General features: G+C 42.3%; 2 protein-coding genes across 3 annotated transcripts; both read left to right on the top strand.

Moving 5' to 3' along the window:
• The first annotated feature begins 93 nt into the window (after window positions 1-93).
• On the top strand, window positions 94-3566 carry LOC129866911 (protein shisa-like-1a). 2 transcript variants are annotated; one of them, XR_008761549.1, is made up of 3 exons: window positions 94-1799; window positions 2058-2294; window positions 2792-3566. XR_008761549.1 is itself a non-coding variant. In XM_055939936.1 (2 exons), exons 1-2 carry the CDS (start codon window positions 2086-2088, stop codon window positions 3060-3062), a joined length of 480 nt encoding a protein of 159 aa, XP_055795911.1. In that variant the 5' UTR covers window positions 94-2085; the 3' UTR covers window positions 3063-3566. The 2 variants fall into 2 exon arrangements, 1 of the variants encoding a protein (XP_055795911.1); XM_055939936.1 differs by having other exon boundaries at window positions 94-2294.
• Window positions 3567-5708: 2142 nt separating this feature from the next.
• Window positions 5709-17091, top strand: LOC129866906 (protein unc-45 homolog A-like). The gene is made up of 17 exons (XM_055939929.1): window positions 5709-5871; window positions 10423-10615; window positions 10724-10899; window positions 10999-11088; window positions 11199-11366; window positions 11480-11648; window positions 11752-11922; window positions 12135-12306; window positions 12505-12805; window positions 12977-13071; window positions 13162-13303; window positions 13489-13629; window positions 14763-14890; window positions 14989-15055; window positions 15153-15266; window positions 15444-15833; window positions 15965-17091. Exons 1-17 carry the CDS (start codon window positions 5848-5850, stop codon window positions 16238-16240), a joined length of 2817 nt encoding a protein of 938 aa, XP_055795904.1. The 5' UTR covers window positions 5709-5847; the 3' UTR covers window positions 16241-17091.
• The last annotated feature ends 6831 nt before the right edge of the window (window positions 17092-23922 follow it).

Genomic DNA, 23922 nt, shown 5'->3' with positions numbered 1-23922 from the left:
GCGACTTCAGTCACCATTCATTTTCTGGATTCAGTGTCATTCAAACATCGTTTTAAGCTTTGTTTAGCTAGTGACAGTTACAGCCGATTTCGGAATTGTATATCGATTCTCTCTCCTTAAATATGTGTTATCTGATGTATTCGTTTCAGTCTCTGAAACTTTTAATCAAACTTTTCGCCGCCGGCTCCTGATATCAGGGCACAACAACAAGTCTCCTGAATTAGCCTAGTGCGCCCAGCTATATCCTTTCCCGAGTTTTCCCTGGCTAAACTAGCTGGCTAGCGGAACTATGGCTGAACTAGCTGGCTAGCGGGACTATGCTAGTTTTCGTCCTTGTTGCCAAACTTCATAAATACTGCACCCTCAACTTCAAAACTAATTTGCTAGTTATACAAAAAAGTATCCAAGATATTCGCTGGAAAGAATCTTGAAATTATTTATTGTAAGAAAACGGTGGCGAAAGATATCATTAACGTTACTACTTAACGCGGATCCAAGTTCAGTTTTGAGATACACCAGCATTGACGTTGGGTTAGTCGGACGTTTCTGACTGGTCTTAGAACTGTGACGACGGGCAGCCTATCCCTGCTTGGCTCTATGGGCTATGAAGTGATTCTGCCAAGACACAGATATGTACCACAGGAGGTTGGTGGCACGTTAATTGGGGACGACTGGCTCGTGGTAATGGCTGGAACGGAATCAATGCAACCGTATCAAATACATGGTTTGATGCCATTCCATTCGCTCTGTTCCAGACGTTATTTTGAGCCGTCCTCCCCCCAGCAGCCACCACTGATATGTACAGTCTTGTACCCTTAATCTTATTTTATTTAAATCTGACTTTATTAATATAATGCGTAATCCCAGAATGACATGAGAAAATAGCAATTCTACAGATCGCAATGACTACAATGAATGGCTAAATTACTTCCGGACAGGAAGGGTCAACAGATCTCCTGCTACTCTATGAGGGGACACACTTTTCATGCCGCTTCAATACAAAGTGATTTTTGCAAACTCACCCTTTCCCTAACCTTAACCTCAGACTCCTAACCTGCTATGTTAATTCTCCTAACCTGCTACTAAAAAGTCACCATGGTATCGAAGTGGCATGAAAATAGTGCTTCCCGTCTATCGGAGAGCACCCCTTAATTAAAACCTCTTACAGTGAAAAAAAATATCATGCTATTGTTTGAGGAGTGTGCACAATTATGAACTTGAAAATGTATTATTAAACAGGAACAGGAATAGACAGGAACTGACCCTTTATTTTTATGTATTCATCATCTTTGTTTTAGCCTAGCGCGATTGATTGAGAACTGCAAAGCTTTGTGGGATGTACTCAAAAGCCAATGATTAAATAACCATCTATATCTTAAAGTGATTTTTATGCGCAGTCAGAAAAGTTGTTACATTATGATGAACTTTGTGAAATATGTTTTGATAACATTTGGTCCATATGAGAATGTGTTCTTTTGTTCAATAAAAAATATCCTTAATTTTTATTATATTGCAGAGTATTATGATATAAAAAATATAGCAGAGTGCCTGACTATTCAGCTAATTATCTACCAGTGATGGATGATGACTGGATTGGGAGGAAGGTTTGGATAAAGAATGTAGGGATGATAAGGGACCAGATAGGGGGTAAACAGGACATGCAAGGTTTTGCCATGTGACAGGCAGATCCCTAGGTGAGCATTCCCTGTGGAATGCCAGGTAAGTTTCCTGCTCTACATCATACATGATCCACACAAAGCACAAACCAAAGGCAGGGGAATACTGTGGACTTAAACCAGGTAAGACTCCACTTTATCCTTGTTTCTATCTTAATTGTATCCTCTTTATCTTTAACTCTGCCTTGTTGGAAAAGGACCTGTAAGTAAGAATTTCACTGATAGTTTACACCTGTTGTATACGAAGCATGTGACAAATAAAATGTGATTGATTTAATTTGTAATATTGATTAAGTCACCTATTACAAACAATTGTAATTAACAATTGTCTTACATGTAACATATCTTATATGCAACTAACGAGCTGCTTTTTATTGGCAGAAATCCTAATAAAGTAGGGTGTGGAGCTATGCTGTGTGAGACCTACTCTGACCACTGGGGGGGTCACCACACAGGGTTCCACTGTCCCCGCCTCTCTGACCCCCCTGACCTGTCCTTCTGTTGCTGGCTGGGAGAGGGGCTGGGGCTCAAACAGTGCTGCCCACGTTCCCAGTACCACAATAGCATGAACAGCAGTCAGACAGAGACCAGAGAGAACTCCAAAGAACCTGTTTACAGGTTAGTAACCATACTCACCTAAACCTGCAGGCTAGTATGGCTACCCTAGGAGAGCAGAACTTTCTATCCAGCATTTATGTTGTGTTTTTTCTTAGATCGAGTGAGCGTATGGTAGGCTTTTTAGTTGATACAACATACTTCACGCCCTATACTTGTTGCTTTTGTGGAAATATAAGCAAAGCTGACACTTCAATAATTCATTAAACAAGCTGTTAGGAATATATTAGAGACAGATGGTGTTGTTTGTGACTCATTTCAGCCGTGGAACACTTTGGAGCTTTGATCATATTGATATTTCCTGTGTTGTTATATTTGCATTGTTGTTATGGATGTTTTTTTTTTGGGGGGGGGGGGGGGGACTGATCAAATAAAATTATTATCCTGAACTTTCGGCACTGTCTGCAAAAATGACTTTCATGGAAGCATCATAGTCATTAACCACTGGAAAGCTTGGCTCTAGTTCTTCATGAGAGCTTTCTGTTTTGATTCCAATACAGCTACAGGTCCCTGTTCCAGACTGTGGTTCTGCTCTATGGGTCCTTGGTACTGGTCCTGATGCTTGTGGACTTCCTATGGTTCTGTCGTGCACGGGGTCTCTCAGTAACATCAGCTCTTACGAGGCATGTCACGTGTCCCCGCTGGATCTCTAGCCTCCTCTTCCCCTACAGCAACAAGACACAGCAGCAGCTCTACCGCTACCATGGCAATGGGAGGGACTCACAAGTCCTAGGTGAGCACAAGATCCCTCAAGACTCCTCTTGTCTCTAAGGTAACAGAAGACACCGACAACAGTCAGGCAATTTGGCTAACCCATTAAAGACTGAGAGTGTCTTAGGGGAGAAATGTCCATGCCAAGTTCTACATTTGAGTATTTGAATCCCTTGATGGCCATCAATTTAAAACAACAAAAAACTGGATAACATACTGCCACACTATGGCATAACAGGGTGTTTTCATGCATATGGATCACATCAAAGTATATAGGGATAATGAGTGATCATAAGATATCTTATGGTTTTGCTTGTATATTTCCAATGTGTATAGTTTTAATAGGTACATTTATTCCCACCAATACCAGATTTATTAGGATATACAGTGAATCAGTAAACTACTTTGTCTCTATACTGAGCAAGAGGGCTCATACCTAATGCCCTGCATTGGGTGTCTACTTCAGGTAAATGTATGGAACATTGGATGATACTGTATGATATCTATGGTCTGTCTTTTGTCATCATTATCATAATGAAATACAATGCTTCATACTAAATAAAAGGTAACATTGCAGCCCTAATAAAATCAATATCTGGTGAATCTTTTTATTTAGGGATGAATCTACATTTTCAGAATGATTACCTGGAGTAAAACGGGGGAGGGTCATGCTTTTTCAATTTCTGTGAACTGGGGGGTCGTATAATTTGTAATTGATAAATGTCAATATTTCTCAGTGTTTTAGAATAATTTGCTTATTAGGCTATATATTGATGTGTGCCAGATGCCGCCCCTCATCTCTGATTCTCTGATGGGCGTGCAATATCAAGTGTGCCTATATGCTATTTAGTGTGGTCTCAATAAAATGATCTATAGGCTACGAAGTGCATGCTCGGAGAAGCACAGACCAAAGTTATATTTCTAATATAACCCTACTTACTTAATTTGATGAAATCTTTATAAAAGGCATTTTTTTTCTCGCAATTGCAAATACGATGATAGATTCCTGCAATGCTTTTACTATAAAGTACATTTCCATCCCTACTCTTGTCCACAACCTTCTGGCTGTCCCACAGCCCTGTGCTCTATCAAAACACCTGCGTTGCCATGTAATGCATACAGGACAAAGAACCGTTTCTAAAACTGCATATCCAAGGCTCTGGTTGGTCCAAGAAGTGAGTGTAAACAGTAGACATATCCACTTATCCACTATTATTTTGGGTATAGGGCAGGGCCACTTTTTTTGTTTCAATAGTTCAGGGAGCATTTAGGTAAAATATATTTTAATGAATGGTGGGCCATCCGTTTTAATTTAAGAGAGATCCGACTTTCTCCATGTAACCCTTATTATAAATAATGTTGACTACCTTAGTCTTTGTGTTTGTTACCACTGGAGTTGGGCTAGTTGGGACATTGAGGATTGTGAAAAACTCCTCATATTCGAACTGTCACATACAAAAAAAAAACACTATAAATAAATATATTGAACAAAAATATAAACGCAACATGTAAAGTGTTGGTCCCATGTTTCATGAGATTAAATAAAAGACCCCCAACATTTTCCATATGCACAAAAGGCTTATTTCTCTCAAATGTTGTGTTCACATTTGTTTACATCCTTGTTAGTGAGCATTTCTCCTTTGCCAAGATAATCCATCCACCTGACAGGTTTGGCATATCAAGAAACTGATTAAACAGCATAATCATTACACAGGTGCACCCTGTGCTAGGGACAATAAAAGGCCTCTCTAAAATGTGCAATTTTATCACAAAACACAATGCCAAATGACTCAGGTTTGGAGGGAGCGTGCAGTTGGCATGCTAACTACATGAATGTCCACCAGACCTGTTGCCAGAGAATTGAATGTTAATTTCTCTACCATAAGCCACCTCCAATGTCATTTTTGAGAATTTGGCAGTATGTCCAACTGGCCTGACAACCGCAGACCACATGTAACCACGCCAGCCCAGGACCTCCACATCTGTCTTCTTCACCTGCGGGATCATCTGAGATCAGCCACCCGGATTGCTGATGAAACCAAGGAGTATTTCTGTCTGTAATAAAACCCTTTTGTAGGGGAAAAACTTTTTCTGAGTGGCTGGGCCTGTCTCCCCAGTGGGTGGGCCTTGCTCTGAACTGGGTGGACCTATGCCCTCCCAGGCCCACCCATGGCTGCGCCCCTGCCCAGTCATGTGAAATCCATAGATTAGGGCCTAATGAATTTATTTCAATTGACTGGTTTCCTTACATGAACTATAACTCAGTAAAATCGTTGAAATTGTTGCGTTTATATTTTTGTTCAGTAGTTTTCCTGCAGGATTCTGTTATTTTTGATCACTTAATGGATTTAGTAAGGCATCGAACTTTGATCTGTATTTCATTTGAAAAAGACAGCTACATATCCCTATATTATAGCGTTTATTTTTATTTTTATGAATTGTAATGTAATAATATTTTATGAAATGTCACATCTTGACGTTAGGCCTTGTTCAGATGCTTTGCACTCACTTTATCAGTCCCTATGTAAAAAGCATTGACAGTAGGCCTACTGGTCCAATACATAACATACCTGCAATGAAAATGTAACCAAATAAAGCGCTTAAGAGATAAACCGTCAAGTGTGAAAGCATATAGAGATTCTCTGCCTTATTTGGTCATGGAGCATGTGTAGAGGGAGGAGCCGCTCCATAATCGTCATCATCGTGCACCCACAGGAAGAACTTCATAAAGTACTGTCACAAACTAGCGCCTGTAAAAGCAGAGAAATCAATGAAATAAAGAAACAAATCTGCAGTGAGAAGAGTCTCATTTACTGTCAGAGCTTATCGGCCAGAGAAGGAAGTCATGAGTGTAAACGGGAAGGAAAAGGTAAGAGATCGCCAGTAGCGGAGAGTTTTGAGTCTATTGCTCGGTGGGTTTCTTAGCTAGCTAACGTTAGCTTCCCCAGTTGCTGTAGCCGATGCCGCGTTCACGTACTGGTCGGAACCAGGAAACTCGGAAATTTCCTACTTACTAATGGTTGCCGTTATACACGTCCCCGTTCCACAAAGTGTTGGTCGGACATGTCTGAGTTTCCTAGTTCCGATTAATTTGAATGCAGCATATCTAGAGGGATGAAAGGGTTGTCAAAATACATTCGTTACTCAGCAAATACGGCCGGTATGTACTGTACTTCTAAAAAAAAAAAGAAAAAAAAAAAAGGTCTAAATAAACATTTACAAGCAACCGAAAAAATGCACATTGTCGATACCTAACGCACATATACTGGGGCAACGTTAGCTTACTGTTTAGTCTGATTCATCGGGCTGTAATACACAATTGATTTGTAATACAGATTGAAACTACACAATATCGTGTAAATATTCCTTACAAGTCAGAATGTTTAATAAAATTACATTTCAACTTAATCTACCTGTTGGCTGTGCGGCTTGTCCTTCAGCTGGTCGACATTTGAGAGGAAATATCCACAGGAAGGTATGGTTGACCCTGAAATGTCAACTTCACTACCGGCGCAATAAAAAGTAGGGTAAATAATACTTTCCTATGGATATTTTGTCTCGACCATCTGAAGGACAAACACCATGGACAACCTGTAGAGTAAGTTGAAATGTAATTTTATTCAACATTCTGGTTTGTAAGGAAAATGTAAACGATGTTGCAGTCATTAGTTTCAGCCTGTATGTACCAATTAATCGGGTATTACAGCCTGATGAATCTGACTGTTAGCTATTTAGGTTCATCCACAGATTGAACATTTAACCACATGCTACTACAACGATACCTATATGCATTTGGTCTTATTCTGGCAATTGTATGTTTTATCAGTATTTTTACTTACCATATTGAACAAGAGCTGGGGCATGCACCACTAGTTAGGACAGTTTCTCTACATTTGCATCTAACCATGTACAGTACCAGTCAAAAGTTTGGAACCACTTACTCATTCAAGGGTTTTTCTTAATTTTTTACATTGTAAAATAATAGTGAAGGCATCAAAACTATAAAATAACACATGGAATCATGTAGTAACCCAAAAATATTTTGATTAAACAAATCAAAATATATTTGAGATTCTTCAAAGTAGCCATCCTTTGCCTTGATGACAGCTTTGCACACTCTTGACATTGTCTCAAACAGCTTCACCTGAATTGCTTTTCCAACAGTCTTGGAGTTCTGACAAATGCTGAGCACTTGGCAGTCCAACTCATCCCAAACCATCTCAATTGGATTGAGGTCGGGGGATTGTGGAAGCCCATCACTCTCCTTCTTGGTCAAATAGCCCTTACACAGCCGAGGGGTGTGTTGGGTCATTGTCCTGTTTAAAAACAAATTATAGTTCCACTAAGCGCAAACTAGATGGGATAGTGTATTGTTGCAGAATGCTGTGGTAGCCATGTTGGTTAAGTGTGCCTTGAATTCTAAATAAGTCACTGACAGTGTCACCAGCAAAGCACCATCACACCACCTCCTCCTTGCTTCATGGTGGGAACCACACATGCAGAGATAATCCGTTCACATACTCTGCGTCTCACAATGACACGGTGGGTGGAACCAAAAATCTCACATTTGGACTAGAGGTCGACCGATTAATCAGAATGGACGATTAATTAGGGCCGATTTCAAGTTTTCATAACAATTGGAAATCGTTATTTGGACACCTTTATTTAACTAGGCAAGTCAGTTAAGAACACATTCTTATTTTCAATGACGGCCTAGCAACGGTGGGTTAACTGCCTTGTTCAGGGGCAGAACAACAGATTTTTACCTTGTCAGCTCAGGGATTCAATCTTGCAACCTTACGGTTAACTAGTCCAACGCTCTAACCACCTCACGAGGAGCCTGCCTGATACGCAAATGCAGTAAGAAGCCAAGGTAAGTTGCTAGCTAGCATTAAACTTATCTTATAAAAAACATTCAATCATAATCACTAGTTATAATTACACATGGTTGATGATATTACTAGTTTATCTAGCGTGTCCTGCGTTGCATATAATCGATGCAGTGCGCATTTGCGAAAAAGGACTGTCGTTGCTCCAACGTGTACCTAACCATAAACATCAATGCCTTTCTTAAAATTAATACACAGAAGTATATATTTTTAAACCTGCATGTTTAGCTAAAAGAAATCCAGGTTAGCAGGCAATATTAACCAGGTGAAATTGTGTCACTTCCTTTGCGTTCATTGCATGCAGAGTTAGGGTATATGCAACAGTTTTGGCTGCCTGGCTCATTGCGAACTAATTTGCCAGAACTTTACGTAATTATGACGTAACATTGAAGGTTGTGCAATGTAACAGGAATATTCAGACTTATGGATGCCACCCGTTAGATAAAATACGGAACGGTTCCGTATTTCACTGAAAGAATAAACGTTTTGTTTTCGAGATGATAGTTTCCGGATTTGACGATATTAATGACCTAAGGCTTGTATTTCTGTGTGTTATGTTATAATTAATTCTATGATTTGATAGATCAGTCTGACTGAGCGATGGTAGGCACCAGCAGGCTCGTAAGCATTCATTCAAACAGCACTTTTGTGTGTTTTGCCAGCAGCTCTTCGCAATGCTTCAAGCATTGCGCTGTTTATGACTTCAAGCCTATCAATTCCCGAGATTAGGCTGGTGTAACCGATGTGAAATGGCTAGCTAGTTAGCGGGGTGCGTGCTAATAGCGTTTCAAACGTCACTCGCTCTAAAACTTGGAGTAGTTGTTCCCCTTGCTCTGCATGGGTAACGCTGCTTCGAGAGTGGCTGTTGTCGATCTGTTCCTGGTTCGAGCCCAGGTAGCGGCGAGGAGAGGGATGGAAGCTATGCTGTTACACTGGCAATACTAAAGTGCCTATAAGAACATCCAATAGTCAAAGGTATATGAAATACAAATCGTATAGAGAGAAATAGTCCAATAATTCCTATAATAACTACAACCTAAAACGTCTTACCTGGGAATATTGAAGACTCATGTTAAAAGGAACCACCAGCTTTCATATGTTCTCATGTTCTGAGCAAGGAACTTAAAACATTAGCTTTCTTATATGGTACTTTTACTTTCTTCTCCAACACTTTGTTTTTGCATTATTTCAACCAAATTGAACATGTTTCATTATTTATTTGAGGCTAAATTGATTTTATTGATGTATTATAATAAGTTCAAATAAGTGTTCATTCAGTATTGTTGTAATTGTCATTATTACAAATAAATAAATACAAATCGGGCCGATTAAACGGTAGCGGCTTTTTTTGACCCTCCAATAATCGGTATCGGCGTTGAAAAATCATAATCGGTCGACCTCTAATTCGGACTCATCAGACAGATTTACACAGGTCTAATGTCCATTGCTCGTGTTTCTTGGCCCAAACAAGTTTCTTCTTATTGGTGTCCTTTAGTAGTGGTTTCCTGGCAGCAATTCAACCATGAAAGCCTGATTCATTAATTGTAAGTCAACTGTAACTTGTTTTCCTCTGAACAGTTGATGTTGAGATGTTTCTGTTACTTGGACTGCGTGAAGCATTTATTTGGGCTGCAATTTCCGAGGCTGGTAACTCTCTAATGAATTTATCATCTGCAGAAGAGGTAACTCCGGGTCTTCCTTTCCTGTGGCGGTCCTCATGAGAGCCAGTTTCATCCATATTGCTTGATGGTTTTTGCAACTGCACTTGAAGAAACTTTCAAAGTTCTTAATGTTGGATTTCTGAATTGACTGACCTTCATTTCTTAAAGTAATGATGGACTGTCGTTTCTCTTTGCTTGTTCGAGACATAATATGGACTTGGCCTTTTAACCAAATACGGATATTGTCTGTATACCCCCCTACCTTGCCAAAACACAACTGATTGGCTCAAACGCATTAAGAAGGAAATAAATAACACACCTTTTAATAAGGCTCACCTGTTAATTGAAATGCATTCCAGGTGACTACCTCATGAAGCTGGTTGAGAGAATGCCAAGCTGTGGGTACTTTGAAGAATCTCAAATATAACATATATTTTGATTTAACACTTTTTTTTGGTTACTACATGATTCCATGTGGGTTATTTCATATTTTTGATGTCTTCACTATTATTCTACAATGTAGAAAATGGTGCAAATAATTAGTTGGTGTGTCCAAACTTTTTGGATTGGTACTGTATGTAAACGTGTAGTTGAGAGTAGCATGCTGGATGGCAGTGGGTGAAGGGAGTTACTACAGGAGTTTCAGCAATTGTTAACGTGAAATAAATAAAGGACCACTTGAAGGGAGGCACTCTTTATTGAGGCAAAGTGCCTCTAGATGACACGAGATGGGAAGAAGGTGGATAGCTTGTCAGGGCTACGACTGGTACCGTATATCCCATATGACCATGATATTGTGGAGAGAAGTTGGATGATTCGCTGTCAGATCGTGACAGTATTGTGCCCACTATCTGTACATCTTTGATCCAGGACCCTGGTGCCCTAAAGGAAGAGGGGAATACCCTGTTCAATGCAGGGGACATGCAGGGGGCTCTGTTCTTCTACACCAAGGCTCTCAAATTGAGTGGCAGCCAGGCGGAGAGTGCTGTCCTGCACCGCAACCGCTCCGCCTGCTACCTCAAGCTAGAGGACTACACCAAGGCTGAGGCTGATGCCTCCAAAGGTGGGAGAGTGCAGAACAAACCTGTCAATGTTGTCATTCACCAATGAAAAAATAATAATATATACTACATTTGACTGAGTGTCTCTCTCTCTCTCTCTCTCTCTCTAGCTCTTGATGCTGACCCTGGTGATGTGAAAGCCAGGTTCCGGCGGGCACAGGCCCTGCAGAAGCTGGGTCGTCTGAACGAAGCGTTTCTGGACACTCAGAGGTGTGCACAGATGGAGCCCACAAACAACACCTTCAAGGAGATGCTCAGACTGCTGGGAGCACAGAGCCAGAAAAAGGTGACGTACCAGCAGAGACTATGTAGTTCTGATGAAGTCTCTACAATGTTCCCAGGAGGTCCAAGGCCATAATAAGGATTTATTTTCTCTCCCTTGTAGTCAGTTCAGATGTCCTCCACAGATGCTCGCGTTCAGCAGATGTTCTCTCTTCTCCTGGACCCCTCAGCACAACCCTCGGACAGACAGAAGGTAAAACAACCACACCATACACACATAAACACTGACTACACAAAAGCACACTCTGGCATGTTTTCAGCTTTGATGAACCTTACACCTTGTGATCTATTTCTCAATGGCAGGCTGCTCAGAACCTGGTGGTGCTGTCTCGTGAGGAGGCGGGAGCCGAGCAGATCTTTCGTAACGACGGGGTGAAGCTGATCCAAAGTCTGCTGGGCTCTAAGCAGGAGGAGGTGGTCCTGTCTGCTCTCAGGACCCTGGTTGGCCTGTGTACTGGCCATCAGTCCAGAGTAAGTATTGGTCATATCTGTGTTTCTCCATATGAAACACTAGACAGTATCTAAATAAAAAATCCAGCGACATTTCATTCAACCATGACCACCTTCACCATCTTCTTCTCCAGACCATGGCCATAGTGAACGAGCTGGGCATGGAGCAGCTGTGTGGGGTGATGGGCTCTGGGGCGTCTGCTGTGTCCCTGGCTGCCTGTCACCTGCTGCAGGTGATGTTCGAGGCCCTGACAGAGGGCATGAAGAGGGAGATCAGAGGGAAGGACGAGGCCATACTGCCTGGTGAGATGACATGTCTTCCGGTTACATGTTGTGACTTCTCGATAAAACAGAGATAGAAAAGAAAGGTGACTGACTTAAATATATTTGTGTGTGTGCCGTACAGAGCCGTCTCGTGAGCTGCGCTCCATGCTGCGCCACCTGGTGGAGATGATGCCAGCGAGCAGTGTGTCCGGGCCGGGCCGAGACAGCGCCATCAACCTCCTGGTCAAACAGGTGCCCCGCAAGTCCCAGAGGAACCCAGACAACTCCCTCACACTGTGGGTCATAGACCAGGGTAAGAGAAAGACTAACTCCCTTACACTGTATGGTAGAGACCAGGGTATGGTAGAAACAGAGCATGTTGTATTTTCTTCTTTGGTGGATGCAGCCATTCTGTCATGCAGATGAGGCTCACACAGTATTGTAAAGTATTTTGAATCCGATGTACGTGTAAATATGAACTGTCAAGGAGTTAGATCAACCATATCTCTGTTCTCTCCTGTGCAGGGCTAAAGAAGATCCTAGAGGTAGCCGGAACGGTCCCTGAGATGTCTGAGGGACCTCCTCTCACAGACAACTCCCACATGAGCTGCTCTGTGCTCCTCAGCAAACTCTATGATGACCTGAAGAGTGATGCCGAGAGGGAGAACTTCAATAAACTCTGCGAGGAATATGTCCAGTGAGTGTTTTGTCCTGTCTTGATTTTCTAGTCTGTGTTGATTGTGGTTGTGCCTCCCACCAGGTTGCATAGTCATGTCTTATAGGTTATTGAATTGTGAACATCATCTTTTTATTTTCATTGTCGGTACAAATCAAAACAATCTGCTTGTGTGTGTGAGAACTACTCTGATACCTTTACTGCTATTGTTCTGTGCAGGCATCACTTTGGCCGCCCCGGCCTGGAGAGTAAGCTGCGCGCCATTCAGACAGTGTCTGTGCTTCTGCAAGGACCCAGCGACGTGGGCAACAGGACCCTGGAGATGTCGGGTATGATGGATGCGGTCATCTCTCTGTGTGCCTCGGAGGTCGTGTGTCACCAGCAGGTGGCGGTGGAGGCTCTGATCCATGCTGCAGGCAAGGCCAAGAGGGCCTCGTTCATCACAGCCAATGGCGTGGCACTGCTCAAGGACCTCTACAAGAAGAGTGAGAACGACCAGATACGGGTTCGAGCGCTAGTGGTGAGGTTTCAGCCAATAGCTATAGAACAATACTATACAATTGTTATATTGTCTATGGTTCAGCTAAACTCCAACACGCATTCCAATTGTCCCATTGGAATAACAAAAAAACATTGAAATAAGTAGTGACAACTGAATCAGTTTTTGACTGAAAAAGTGTGTGTTTTACAGGGTTTGTGTAAGCTGGGCTCAGCTGGGGGGACAGATTTCAGCATGAAGCAGTTTGCTGAGGGTTCCACACTGAAACTGGCCAAACAGTGCAGGAAGTATGTGACGTGTTTTTTTCAAAGTGTGTAACTTAAAATGTAGCTTGTTATTATAGAAACAGTCAGATGATGTACCTCTTCCTGTCCCAGGTGGCTGTGTAACGAGTCTCTCCCCCCAACGTCTCGGCGGTGGGCCATTGAGGGCCTGGCCTACCTCACCTTCGACGCTGACGTAAAGGAGGACCTAGTTGAGGACAGGAATGCCCTGCAGGCAATGTTTCAGCTAGCTAAGGTAAGCTTAACCCCCCCACCCCTTAAAATCAAAGTCAAATCAGACAATATGATTGTTATATTGTGACTTTTTATATCATAAGATATGTTCCTCCCAGCCTCCCTTTGTACTGGCGTAGAGATGTAATGATAACTAGTCATTTCATTTGATGTGATGTCTGATGGCGGTGTATTGTGTCCCTACAGTCAGAGGATAAGACAGTACTGTTTGCAGTGGGCTCTACTCTGGTGAACTGTACTAACAGCTATGATGTGGACAAGCCTGACCCTCAGATGGTGGAGCTTGCCAAGTATGCTAAACAGCACGTACCAGAGGAACACCCCAAGGTACTGCACTGTGTGTGTCAGGGCCGTGTTACCCAAGGTACTTCTAGACATCCAAACCTCACTGATCACTGGGTCTCGACTAGAGGTGTAATGGTACAAGTATTAGTACCAAACCGGTCGGTACTGGGACCTCGGTTCAGTTCGCACTGTGAACCCAAATGAATACATTACAACAAATAAAAACACTAGGCCTATAGGCTATGCCTCTTGAGTAAATCTGAGCTGAAAAACATTTTAAGGATATTAAAACAGAGCCTATGTGAAAAAAAGAAATTTTAATTGCTGCATTTCAAACTGTTCTTTTGTGGGGTGCACTCGGGAGCTATTTCTCCGGTGGGGTCGATAAACCAGAATTGGCGGATCCTCCATCATCGTTTAAATCTCCAGTTTGTTAAAATTTTGGCTTCCCAGTAGATTACGACGATGATGGACAGAGAGTTGTGGATAAAACGTGAACGGTTCTCCAACTGGTAATTACTAGTGGGAAACTCGTTTATCATCCTGAGCACCCACTTCTTCCATATGGTGACCTCTGATGTCACTAACTAAGGAAATTGCCTCTATAACTGTTTTCAGCAGTTAAATGTTACAACAAAATATTATTTAGAAAAAGCAATCTATTAATGTGTTTTTTTAAATTCAAATCTTGTTTAAGCATGATAGCTGTACTTTTTAGTTCATGGTAGACGCAGCATTAGAGTTCAAATCACATGAATGAATCCAACTGGTATTTACGACTTCTTCACAACTGGTAAATTCCCACCTCCCACATGGTTACAAACGCAGCAGCAGTGTAAACTTTAGAGGCCCAACATAACAATCCTGTCACAACAGACCATGCCAGGAACATTATGAATGGAATTTTATTTTCCTCCTGTACTGAAACCGAATCGACCAGTGACGCGTACCGAACCGTGGGTTTGGTGAACCGTTACACCCCAAGTCTCGACACAGGGAATATTCCTCTAATTAGGTTATTTTTATCGGCTCTTGTCCCAGATTTATTTTATTACTTAAACCTTTTAAACCAATAAGTCCCATTGAGGTCAAAGACATCCTTTATTAAGAGAGACCTGGCCAATAGAGTAACTCTGACCAAGATAGCGAAGAGATTGCCCCACTGTTTGTTTCAGGACGCTCACTCGTTTGTGGAGAAGAGGTTGATGAAGCTGCTGGAGGCAGGTGTGGTGTCTGCTCTGGTGTGCATGGGGAAACAGGAGAGTCCCGCCCTTACTGAGACCTGCAGGGAGTGCATCGCCAGGTTTGTCTGTCTTATCTTCCCTGGCTCTAGTCTAATAATATTCTGTCCTCCCTGTTTACAACGCAGTGTTTTCCCCCTGTGTGTATCTCTCTCTGCAGGGTGTTCTTGGCTCTGGTGGAGAGGCAGGAGGACAGGGGCACAGTGGTGGCACAGGGTGGAGGAAAGGTGAGACCATTCTCATGTCAGTTATGTCTAAACACACCACCTTTCTTACTTGATTTAATTGACCAGTAAAATGCATTTAATGATGCTGTCTTGCCAGGCCCTGCTCCCTCTGGTTTCTGAGAGTACTGATGTCGGGAAGACCAAGGCAGCACAGGCCCTGGCCAAGATCACCATCACATCCAACCCAGAGATAGCCTTCCCTGGGGAGAGAGTGAGAACCACCCTATCCTCCTCCACTGATGAGAAATAAATATGTTTGTTTGGAGATCTAGTAATAAGATATTGCTGAGCCTGTTCAGATTTGACCATTTCAATCCATGGTGGTGCTCTCATGTACACTCCCTGATTCCTTTCTCTCTTCTGTGTGTGTGTGTGTGTGTGTGTGTAGATCTATGAGGTGGTGCGTCCCCTGGTCAGTCTGCTCACCCTGGACTGCTCCCTGCTGCAGAACTTTGAGTCTCTCATGGCCCTCACCAACCTGGCTGGTATCAGCGAGCGGCTCAGACAGAAGATCATCAAGGAGAAAGCTGTACCCAAGGTAGAGGGTTACATGTTTGAGGAGCACGAGCTGGTCCGCTCTGCAGCCACAGAGTGCATGTGTAACCTGGTCCTGAGCACTGAGGTGCAGCAGCTCTACGTGGCCACGGGGAATGACCGTCTGAAGCTGCTGGTGCTCTACAGTGGAGAGGAAGATGAGAGGCTGAGGAAAGCTGCAGCTGGAACCCTGGCCATGCTGACCGCAGAACAGCCTGAGCTGTGTGCACGCATCCCTGGAACGGTGATGCATCCTCCCTCTCTATATATATATATACACACACACATAGGTTAAATTGAATATACTATACCAGACAACTTTCCTTTACTATTTCTGTCCAGAGTTTCACTTTACTTCCCTCGCTCTGATTCCAGACCAGTCACTGGCTAGAGATCCTTCAGGCCCTGTTGCTTAGTGACAGCTTGGAGCTGCGTCACCGTGGAGTGGTGGTCATGCTGAATCTGATGCAGGCGGAGAAGAGCCTGGCCGAGACGCTGATGGAGAGCGAGGCGCTGGAGATCCTCTCCGTTCTGGCTAAATCCACAGAGCAGAGCCCCATCTCCAGAGCAGCACAGCACTGCCTGGATAAAGCCATTGAGTACGGCATCATCAAGAAGCCAGAGGAAGGGGGAGAAGGAAATGAGCCCTGAGGACAGTATGGAAGTGTGTGTGTGATGCTACAGGAGAAAAGACTTATAAGATGATTGCTCCACTGCTGTTCTGTGTGAGGTGTGTTTTGTAGAATAGGAGGCAAGCAGTTTTGGTGTTTGAGGGCAGTAGGCTGTGCTGGTTTCAGTTTGAGGGCTGATATGCTTTACAAACATTAAGTGATGTGCAACAACCTGAGAGCTGGAGTTGGTGAATGTTCATAATGGATCTTGAAGAAAGGAAAAACACACTCACTTAAATATTATTTGTTTTAATGAAAAGAATTAGCAGCCTTTTCCATCAAGTATATGCCTTTTGAAACTGCCACCCAATGACCTTTTGTCTCTACAAACATTTGAGCACACCAATTTTTCTTTCAATCATAACAGATCTCCCAGACCTGGGCTAAAGAGGACACATTATACATGCTTCAACTGCCATGCCACCTTACACTCATGGATTATTCTGTTTGACGCTAGAGGCACAATGCATAGCCAACAAGAGTATAACAACTGAAACAACCAAATATAGTACTTCATGCATTCATCACAAGTCATTCCTTTATCTTGCTGTAGTTTTCTATTGACTTTTGTATTCCAATACATGTATTTCCTTTTTAATGTTTACAACACAATATTTATGTTATGATTTACTTGCACCTTATATGGATCATTGGTTTTATTTGCCTTTTCTTTTTCCACTACATTTCCAATGTCTTGGTAGTTTTTATAAACAACCAGCACGACCAAGTTAGTAGGCTGGCTGACAAAAACTGTTGCTATGTAAAGTCAGTGATTCTTCATTAACTAATCCATTGTATGAATTGTTTTCATCACTAAAGACTGCATCTAGACCACTGCGGTATGAGACATATTTGCCCGTTTAAGGTAATCTACTCATGTTCACATATGCCGATTCACGGCCCTTCTATATCCGGGTTTCATCCTGTTTATTATAATTTTTTTAACCAGGTAGGCCAGTTGAAAACAAGTTCTCATTTACAACTGCGACCTGGCCAAGATGAAGCAAAGCAGTGTGACAAAAGAGTTACACATAGGATAAACAAATGTACAGTTAAAAACATAATAGAAAAATCTATGTACAGTGTGTGCAACTGTAGTAAGATTAAGGAGGTATATCTGGACTGATAGATGTGCAAGTAGAGATTCTGGGGCACAAAAATAAGTAACAATTTGGGGAATGAGGTAGTTGGGTGGGCTATTTACAGATGGGCTGTGTACAGGTGCAGTGATCGGTAAACTGCTCTGACACCTGATGCTTAAATTTAGTGAGGGAGATGTAAGTCTCCAGCTTCATTGATTTTTGCAATTCGTTCCAGTCATTGGCAGGAATTGGACTAGCATTGGACCAACATCACATGTGCACAGACCTCGTGATGTTATTCAAAAACATGGCAGATATTGGATGAATATAAAATATATTTGGCTGAGAGTGATGGAATAAAATCTGCCTCAGCAATTTTATGGGGGAATAATTCAATGGATGCTTTGTGCACAAAGGTAATGACTAAAGTGTCTTAGTTTTCAAATCTGACTTCTCTATGGGGCCGTCTATGAAAATTGTATTTCTGGGCCTGGCGTCAATTAAACTGAAGTACTGAAGCAAAAGTTTAGGAGCAGTCGAAATCGTGCTTCTAGATCCGAACCCTGTCCCCTTAATCTAGACCAGAGAAAGAGGCCCAACAGCGGAAAATCTTTCTCCCTCCAGCAGGGGGCGTTTTTCCATTGTTTCGGATGGAATTCAATGAGTGTCGAATTTCTTCAACCAAAAATGATTATTTGGTACGTGAGGTTTAGTTGATTGAATATAAGTTTCGTAATGCTTAAGTTGAGTGTACTGATATAAGTAGCACATGTGAATCCCGGAAACTGAGAAAACGTTTAGAGTTCTCGAGATGGCTATGCATATTCATGGTACGAGGCTAGTAACGTTAGCATGTTTCAAAAATGTGTTCCTTTTTAACAAATGGGAAACAAGTATATAGAAAGAATATACAAAGGACATTTGAGCCCTTACATTAATACAATGACAAAAAAAGCTGCAACGCTGTTTCTCGGTGGTCATTAAAAAATAAATATATATATTTTTTTTTTTACTTATTCGTATAGTGGTAGGCTTGATAATATCTATAAATACTTTTGAAAGAAACAGCCTTCATTTTGTTAATAAGTAGGTATGTGTGTGTGTGTGGCAACATCCAAACTTTTTCCCCCCAACAGACATCAATAAAACCATTCCAATAAGGCATGACATGAGGTATAGATAGATAGATAGATAGATAGATAGATAGATAGAACATCCTGTTGAAACAAGGCTCCTATAGCTCTGTTGTTGAATGGACTAAAAGAAAAACAAAACTTACCTAATGCTGGGTCAACGGGGTTAACTGTATGTATGTTCTGAGGGTCAGGTTACATTCCTGAATAATAAAGCAACACCTGAGGGAATGGCATCTAAAACAATTGCAAAATATTTAGGTTTTACAGGGATCTTGTAAAGTGATCAGAAATCCTTATAATTAAGTTAAAGGCCATCTGCATTTACAAGTTGGTTCACCAATAGGATATTATTTCAGAACGAATATCCTAAAAACATAAGTATTTTTATACAGCATGTCCCGATTATTCAATATATAATATCTGTCACGAACCGGCTCATAGCCCGTAACAAAGAGGGAGACAACGCGGTGATACATTTTTGTTATTCCTTAACTGAAGTAGCCTATATACAATAAACAATGGTGTGTGTAGTCAGTAATCAGTAGTGTAAGTGATTGGTTGCGTGCATAGACGTGATAATGATGGATGTTGTTGAAAGGTGCCAAAGCAAACAACCAAAATCCAAGTGTCTCTGCTTGGAGTCTCCTCAATGAATGGGGAAAGGTATTTATCCCGGGACACACCCTGGCCCAGCCCTACGTCCCCAATGACGGCCCACACTTCCACTTGCCCCAGCCAACCTTGTCCTCCCCAGATCTCAGCAACCTTTGCCCACAGGAAGAAACCTTTAACCTTTAAGACAGAAGAAAACGAGACCAGGCAGAAGCGACAGAACAATACCCCCAAAAATAAACAATGGTCAGTCACTTAGACATTCAGGAACAGGGCGCACGAGAGAGTGCGTCAGCAACAAGCTCCAACGAAAAGAACGTCTCAGGGTCCGTCTCATTAAATTGTCAACAGTAAGTTTGCAACAATATCAAATGAGTCCGGGGCACAACCGAGAGAGGATCGACCACTAGGTAAAACGAAAAGAGCGAGACGCTGAGGAGGTGGCGAGTTCTCGGCAGATGCTGCCCCAGTGGTAACTTCAAGAATACCACTTCATCCGATTGGCTTTCAATAGTCAACCCAACAGATTTTATTTAGACCTTTATAACTAATTTCAGCCTTGTAATGTTAAGCGATCTTCAACAGCTGTTCTTTAGTACATAATTCCAACAGTTCCTCTGATGGAAAGCGAATGAACTCGTCTACAGACGCCATAGTCACAAGTAAAAAAATATACGTTTTTTTTTAATTCTCGCTCTTCCCCTCTGCTGAGCACACCAGACCACAAGAGAAATGCCAATCACACTGGGCACCACAGGAGAGAGATTAAATATATATGCAGCTTCCCCAAATCCTACAATAACTCAACCCTAGTCTTTGCGGTGGGTAATTACACACTGTAGGCCGCTGGCAAGGAAAAACCCCAGCACGCTGGCAGATTTGCCCCCAAGCCACGGACATGCCCCCGAGACAACTGCTCAATCCAGACACCACACAAAAATAACAAACAAAATAACCATGCCCAATTTATTCCAAAGTGAAACAAGCCAAAACGGCTGCGCGTGTATTTTGTCCCCCACACCAAACGCGATCACGACACGTAGGTTAAAATAGCAAAACAAACTCTGAACCAATTATATTAATTTGGGGACAGGTCGAAAAGCATTAAACATGTATGGCAATTTAGCTAGCACTTGCTAGCTAATTTGTCCTATTTAGCTAGCTTGCGGTTGCTAGCTAATTTGTCCTGGGATATAAACATTGAGTTGTTATTTTACCTGAAATGCATAAGGTCCTCTACTCCAATAATTAATCCACACATAAAACGGTCAACCGAATCATTTCTAGTCATCTCTCCTCCTCCAAAGATTTTTCTTCTCTGGACTTTATATTGCGATTGGCAACTTTCATAAATTAGGTGCATTACCGCCACTGACCTCGTTCGTTTTTCAGTTACCCACGTGGGTATAACCAATGAGGAGATGGCATGTGGGTACCTGCTTCTATAAACCAATGAGGAGATGGGAGAGGCAGAACTTGCAGCGCAATCTGCGTTACAAATAGAACTGACTTCTATTTTAGCACTCGGCGACGCTCGCGAGCAGTGTGGGTGCAATAATTGAATAATATAGATTTCTACATTTATTTTACGACACGAGCGGCGTAGTCAGCCTGTCAGTTCAATTTGTGACGCAGATTGTTTGACGTGTTGTTTGACGTGACAGCAAATTAGCCGTGGTTGGCTAGCTAACAAGCAAGGGATAAGCACGTTGCCAGCCAGTATGGCAATGGAACATTTAGAACAAACAACTGGGTCGCATCCATAGATACAGAACAAAAAGACTGAACGACTGGGTCGCGCCTCTGGCAACGCTAGATTTGTGTCGGGACTATATCTTGTGGAATGTCATACTATTTCTGGCCAGATAGCATCAGATACACGGGCTACATATAGAGGGGTGCTGTTTCGCTCGCTCGCTCAGATGCTTTTTCTGATGAAGAAGGCAAGATGCAACAATTTCAATTATTTTACTGAGTTAGTTTATATAAAGGGCATCAGTCAGTTGAAATAAATGCATTAGGCCCTAATCTATGGATTTCACATGACTGGGAATACAGATATCAAATCAAATTTGATTTGACACATGCGCCGAATACAAAAGATGTAGACCTTACAGTGAAATGCTTACTTACAAGCCCTTAACCAACAATGCAGTTAAGAAAAATAAAGAAAAATAAGTCTTAAGTAAAACAAATAATTAAAGAGCAGCAGTAAAATAACAGTAGCGATGCTATATACAGGGGTTACCGGTACAGAGTCAATGTGTGGGAAAACATTGGCATTGGCTAATAGGACTGATGGTAAAGGCAGATTACCCACTTGCTGTCGGATCCTTACAAGGCACCCCGACCTACGTCCCTGATATCTCTGTCTTTCTCCTGCGAATGACGGGGATGAGGGCCTTGTCAGGTGTTTTAAGTAAATCCTTTGCGTCTGACTCATTAAAGATTTTTTTAAATTCCAGTAAGAGGTGAGTAATCGCTGTCCTGAGATCTAGAAACTCTTTTTGGTCATAAGAGACGGTGGTAGAAACATGTACAAAATAAGTTACAAATAACACAAACATACAATAGCACAACTGGTTAGGAGACCACAGATAACTTGTTTTCAAGGTAGGGGTGTGGATCAGAAAACCAGTTAGTATCTAGTGTGACCACCATTTCACAACATCTCCTTCGCATAGAGTTTATCAGGCTGTTGATTTTGGCCTGTGGAATGTTGTCCTACTCCTCTTCTATGGCTGTGCGAAGTTGCTGGATATTGATGGGAACTGTAACACACTGTTGTACACATCCATCCAGAGCATCCCAAACGTGCTCAGTGGTTGACATATCTGGTGAGCATGCAAGCCATGGAAGACCTGGGACATTTTCAGCTTCCAGGAATTGTGTACAGATCCTTGCGACATGGGGCTGTGCATTATCATGCTGAAACATGATGGCGGCAGATGAATGGCATGACAATGGGCCTCAGGATCTCATCACGGTATCTCTGTGTATTTAAATTGCCATCGATAAAATGCAATTCTGTTCGTTGTATGTAGCTTATGCCTGCCCATACCATAACCCCACCATGGGGCACTCTGTCCACAACATTGACATCAGCAAACTGCTCGCTCACACATCTGCCCGGTACAGTCGAAACCGGGATTCATCCGTGAAGAGCAAACTTCTCCAAAGTGCCAGTGGCCATCAAAGGTGAGCATTTGCCCACTGAAGTCGTTTGACACCGAACTGCAGTCAGGTCAAGACCCTGGTGAGGACGATGAGCAAGCAGATGAGTTTCCCTGAGACGGTTTCTGACAGTTTGCACATAAATTCTTCGGTTGTGCAAACCCACAGTTATCAGCTTTCCGGGTGGCTGGTCCCAGACAATCCCACAGGTGAAGTAGCCGGATGTGGAGGTCCTGGGCTGCCGTGGTCACACGTGGTCTGCAGTTGTGAGGCCGGTTGGACGTACTGCCAAATTATCTAAAATTACGTTGGAGGCGGATTACGGTAGAGAAATTAACATTAAATGATCTAGCAACAGCTCTAGTGGACATTCCTGCAGTCAGTATGCCAAATGTATGATCCCTCAACTTGTGACAAGACTGCACAAGTGGCCTTTTATTGTCCCCAGTACAAGGTGCACCTGTGTAATAATCATTCTGTTTAAATCAGCTTCTTGATATGCCACACCTGCCAGGTGGAAGAATTATCTTGACAAAGGAGAAATGCTCACTTACAGGGATGTAAACAAATTTCTGCCCACAATGAGAGAAATACACTTTTTGTGTATATGGAACATTTATAGGGTCTTATTTCAACTCATGAATCTTGGGACCAACATTTTACATGTTGTGTTTATATTTTTGTTCAGTATAAAACATATATTATTGATGTTGTCTACCTGCACTGCTGTATGCTGTTTGGGTGGTGACAGCACATGTGAAGCTCAATAGGGGAGCAGGGCCTTCCCAGCCCTGGTGGATGTCACTCATTCATGTGAGGTCAGCAAGATCAGTTGTGGCTCCCGCCACACTGCGGCAGTCACAAGTAAGAGCCCTTCACATAAGCGTCCTCAAACGGCTAATTTAGAAATATAACAATTTTTTCCCCATTTATTTTTCTGGTACGGGTGATCTCTACACTTGCGGCTGGGGTAAGCTTAAAAAAATATTCATGATTAGAAAATGTCACCTGTTCTAGGTGGCTTCGAGTAGGCCTATGTATTGCATGAAGTCATTATGAATTCCAAAGCGCAATACATATCCAGGAATGGAAAGACATGGCCTTTCCTCATAACCACGGCTACAAGCTCTGCTTGTATCACTGTTTCAGGTGAATATGGCCAGCTGGGACAGGGGACTGCAGCTCAGACGAGCCAAGATGAGTAGAGTTCTTCAAGGACCAGGGGCTGCGTGTGATGGAAGTAGTCTTTGGGCCATGGAACACTTTTGTTTCTGCTATCAAAGAGGACCCCTCTCCATCCTGACACATATCCTTTATCCTTCCTTTGTAACTAAGGACTACATGGAATGGAAAAACTGGCTGTAGGAGTTGAGCACTAAGGACAGTGCAGATTTTGATTGACTAGATCAGGGCTTTTATACAACACTGTTCCTGGAGCAATCATCCTGCAGATTTTCAGTCCAACCCTAATCTATCGCACCAGATTCTAATAATTAGCTGGTTGATAAACTGAATCAAGTTAGTTACAGTATAACTAGGGTTGGAGTGAACATACAAGAGGGTAGCTCTCCAGGAACAGGGTTGGAGAGCCCTGGACTAGATATTCATGATGATTTGTTCAGACAAATAAAAAATAAAAAAATGACTAAGTCAGTGAC

Source organism: Salvelinus fontinalis, chromosome 12 (assembly GCF_029448725.1).
Source record: "Salvelinus fontinalis isolate EN_2023a chromosome 12, ASM2944872v1, whole genome shotgun sequence".
NCBI lineage: Eukaryota > Metazoa > Chordata > Actinopteri > Salmoniformes > Salmonidae > Salvelinus > Salvelinus fontinalis.
The sequence above is the reverse complement of the archived record's forward strand: the minus strand, read 5'-3'. Positions and strand labels throughout refer to the sequence as shown.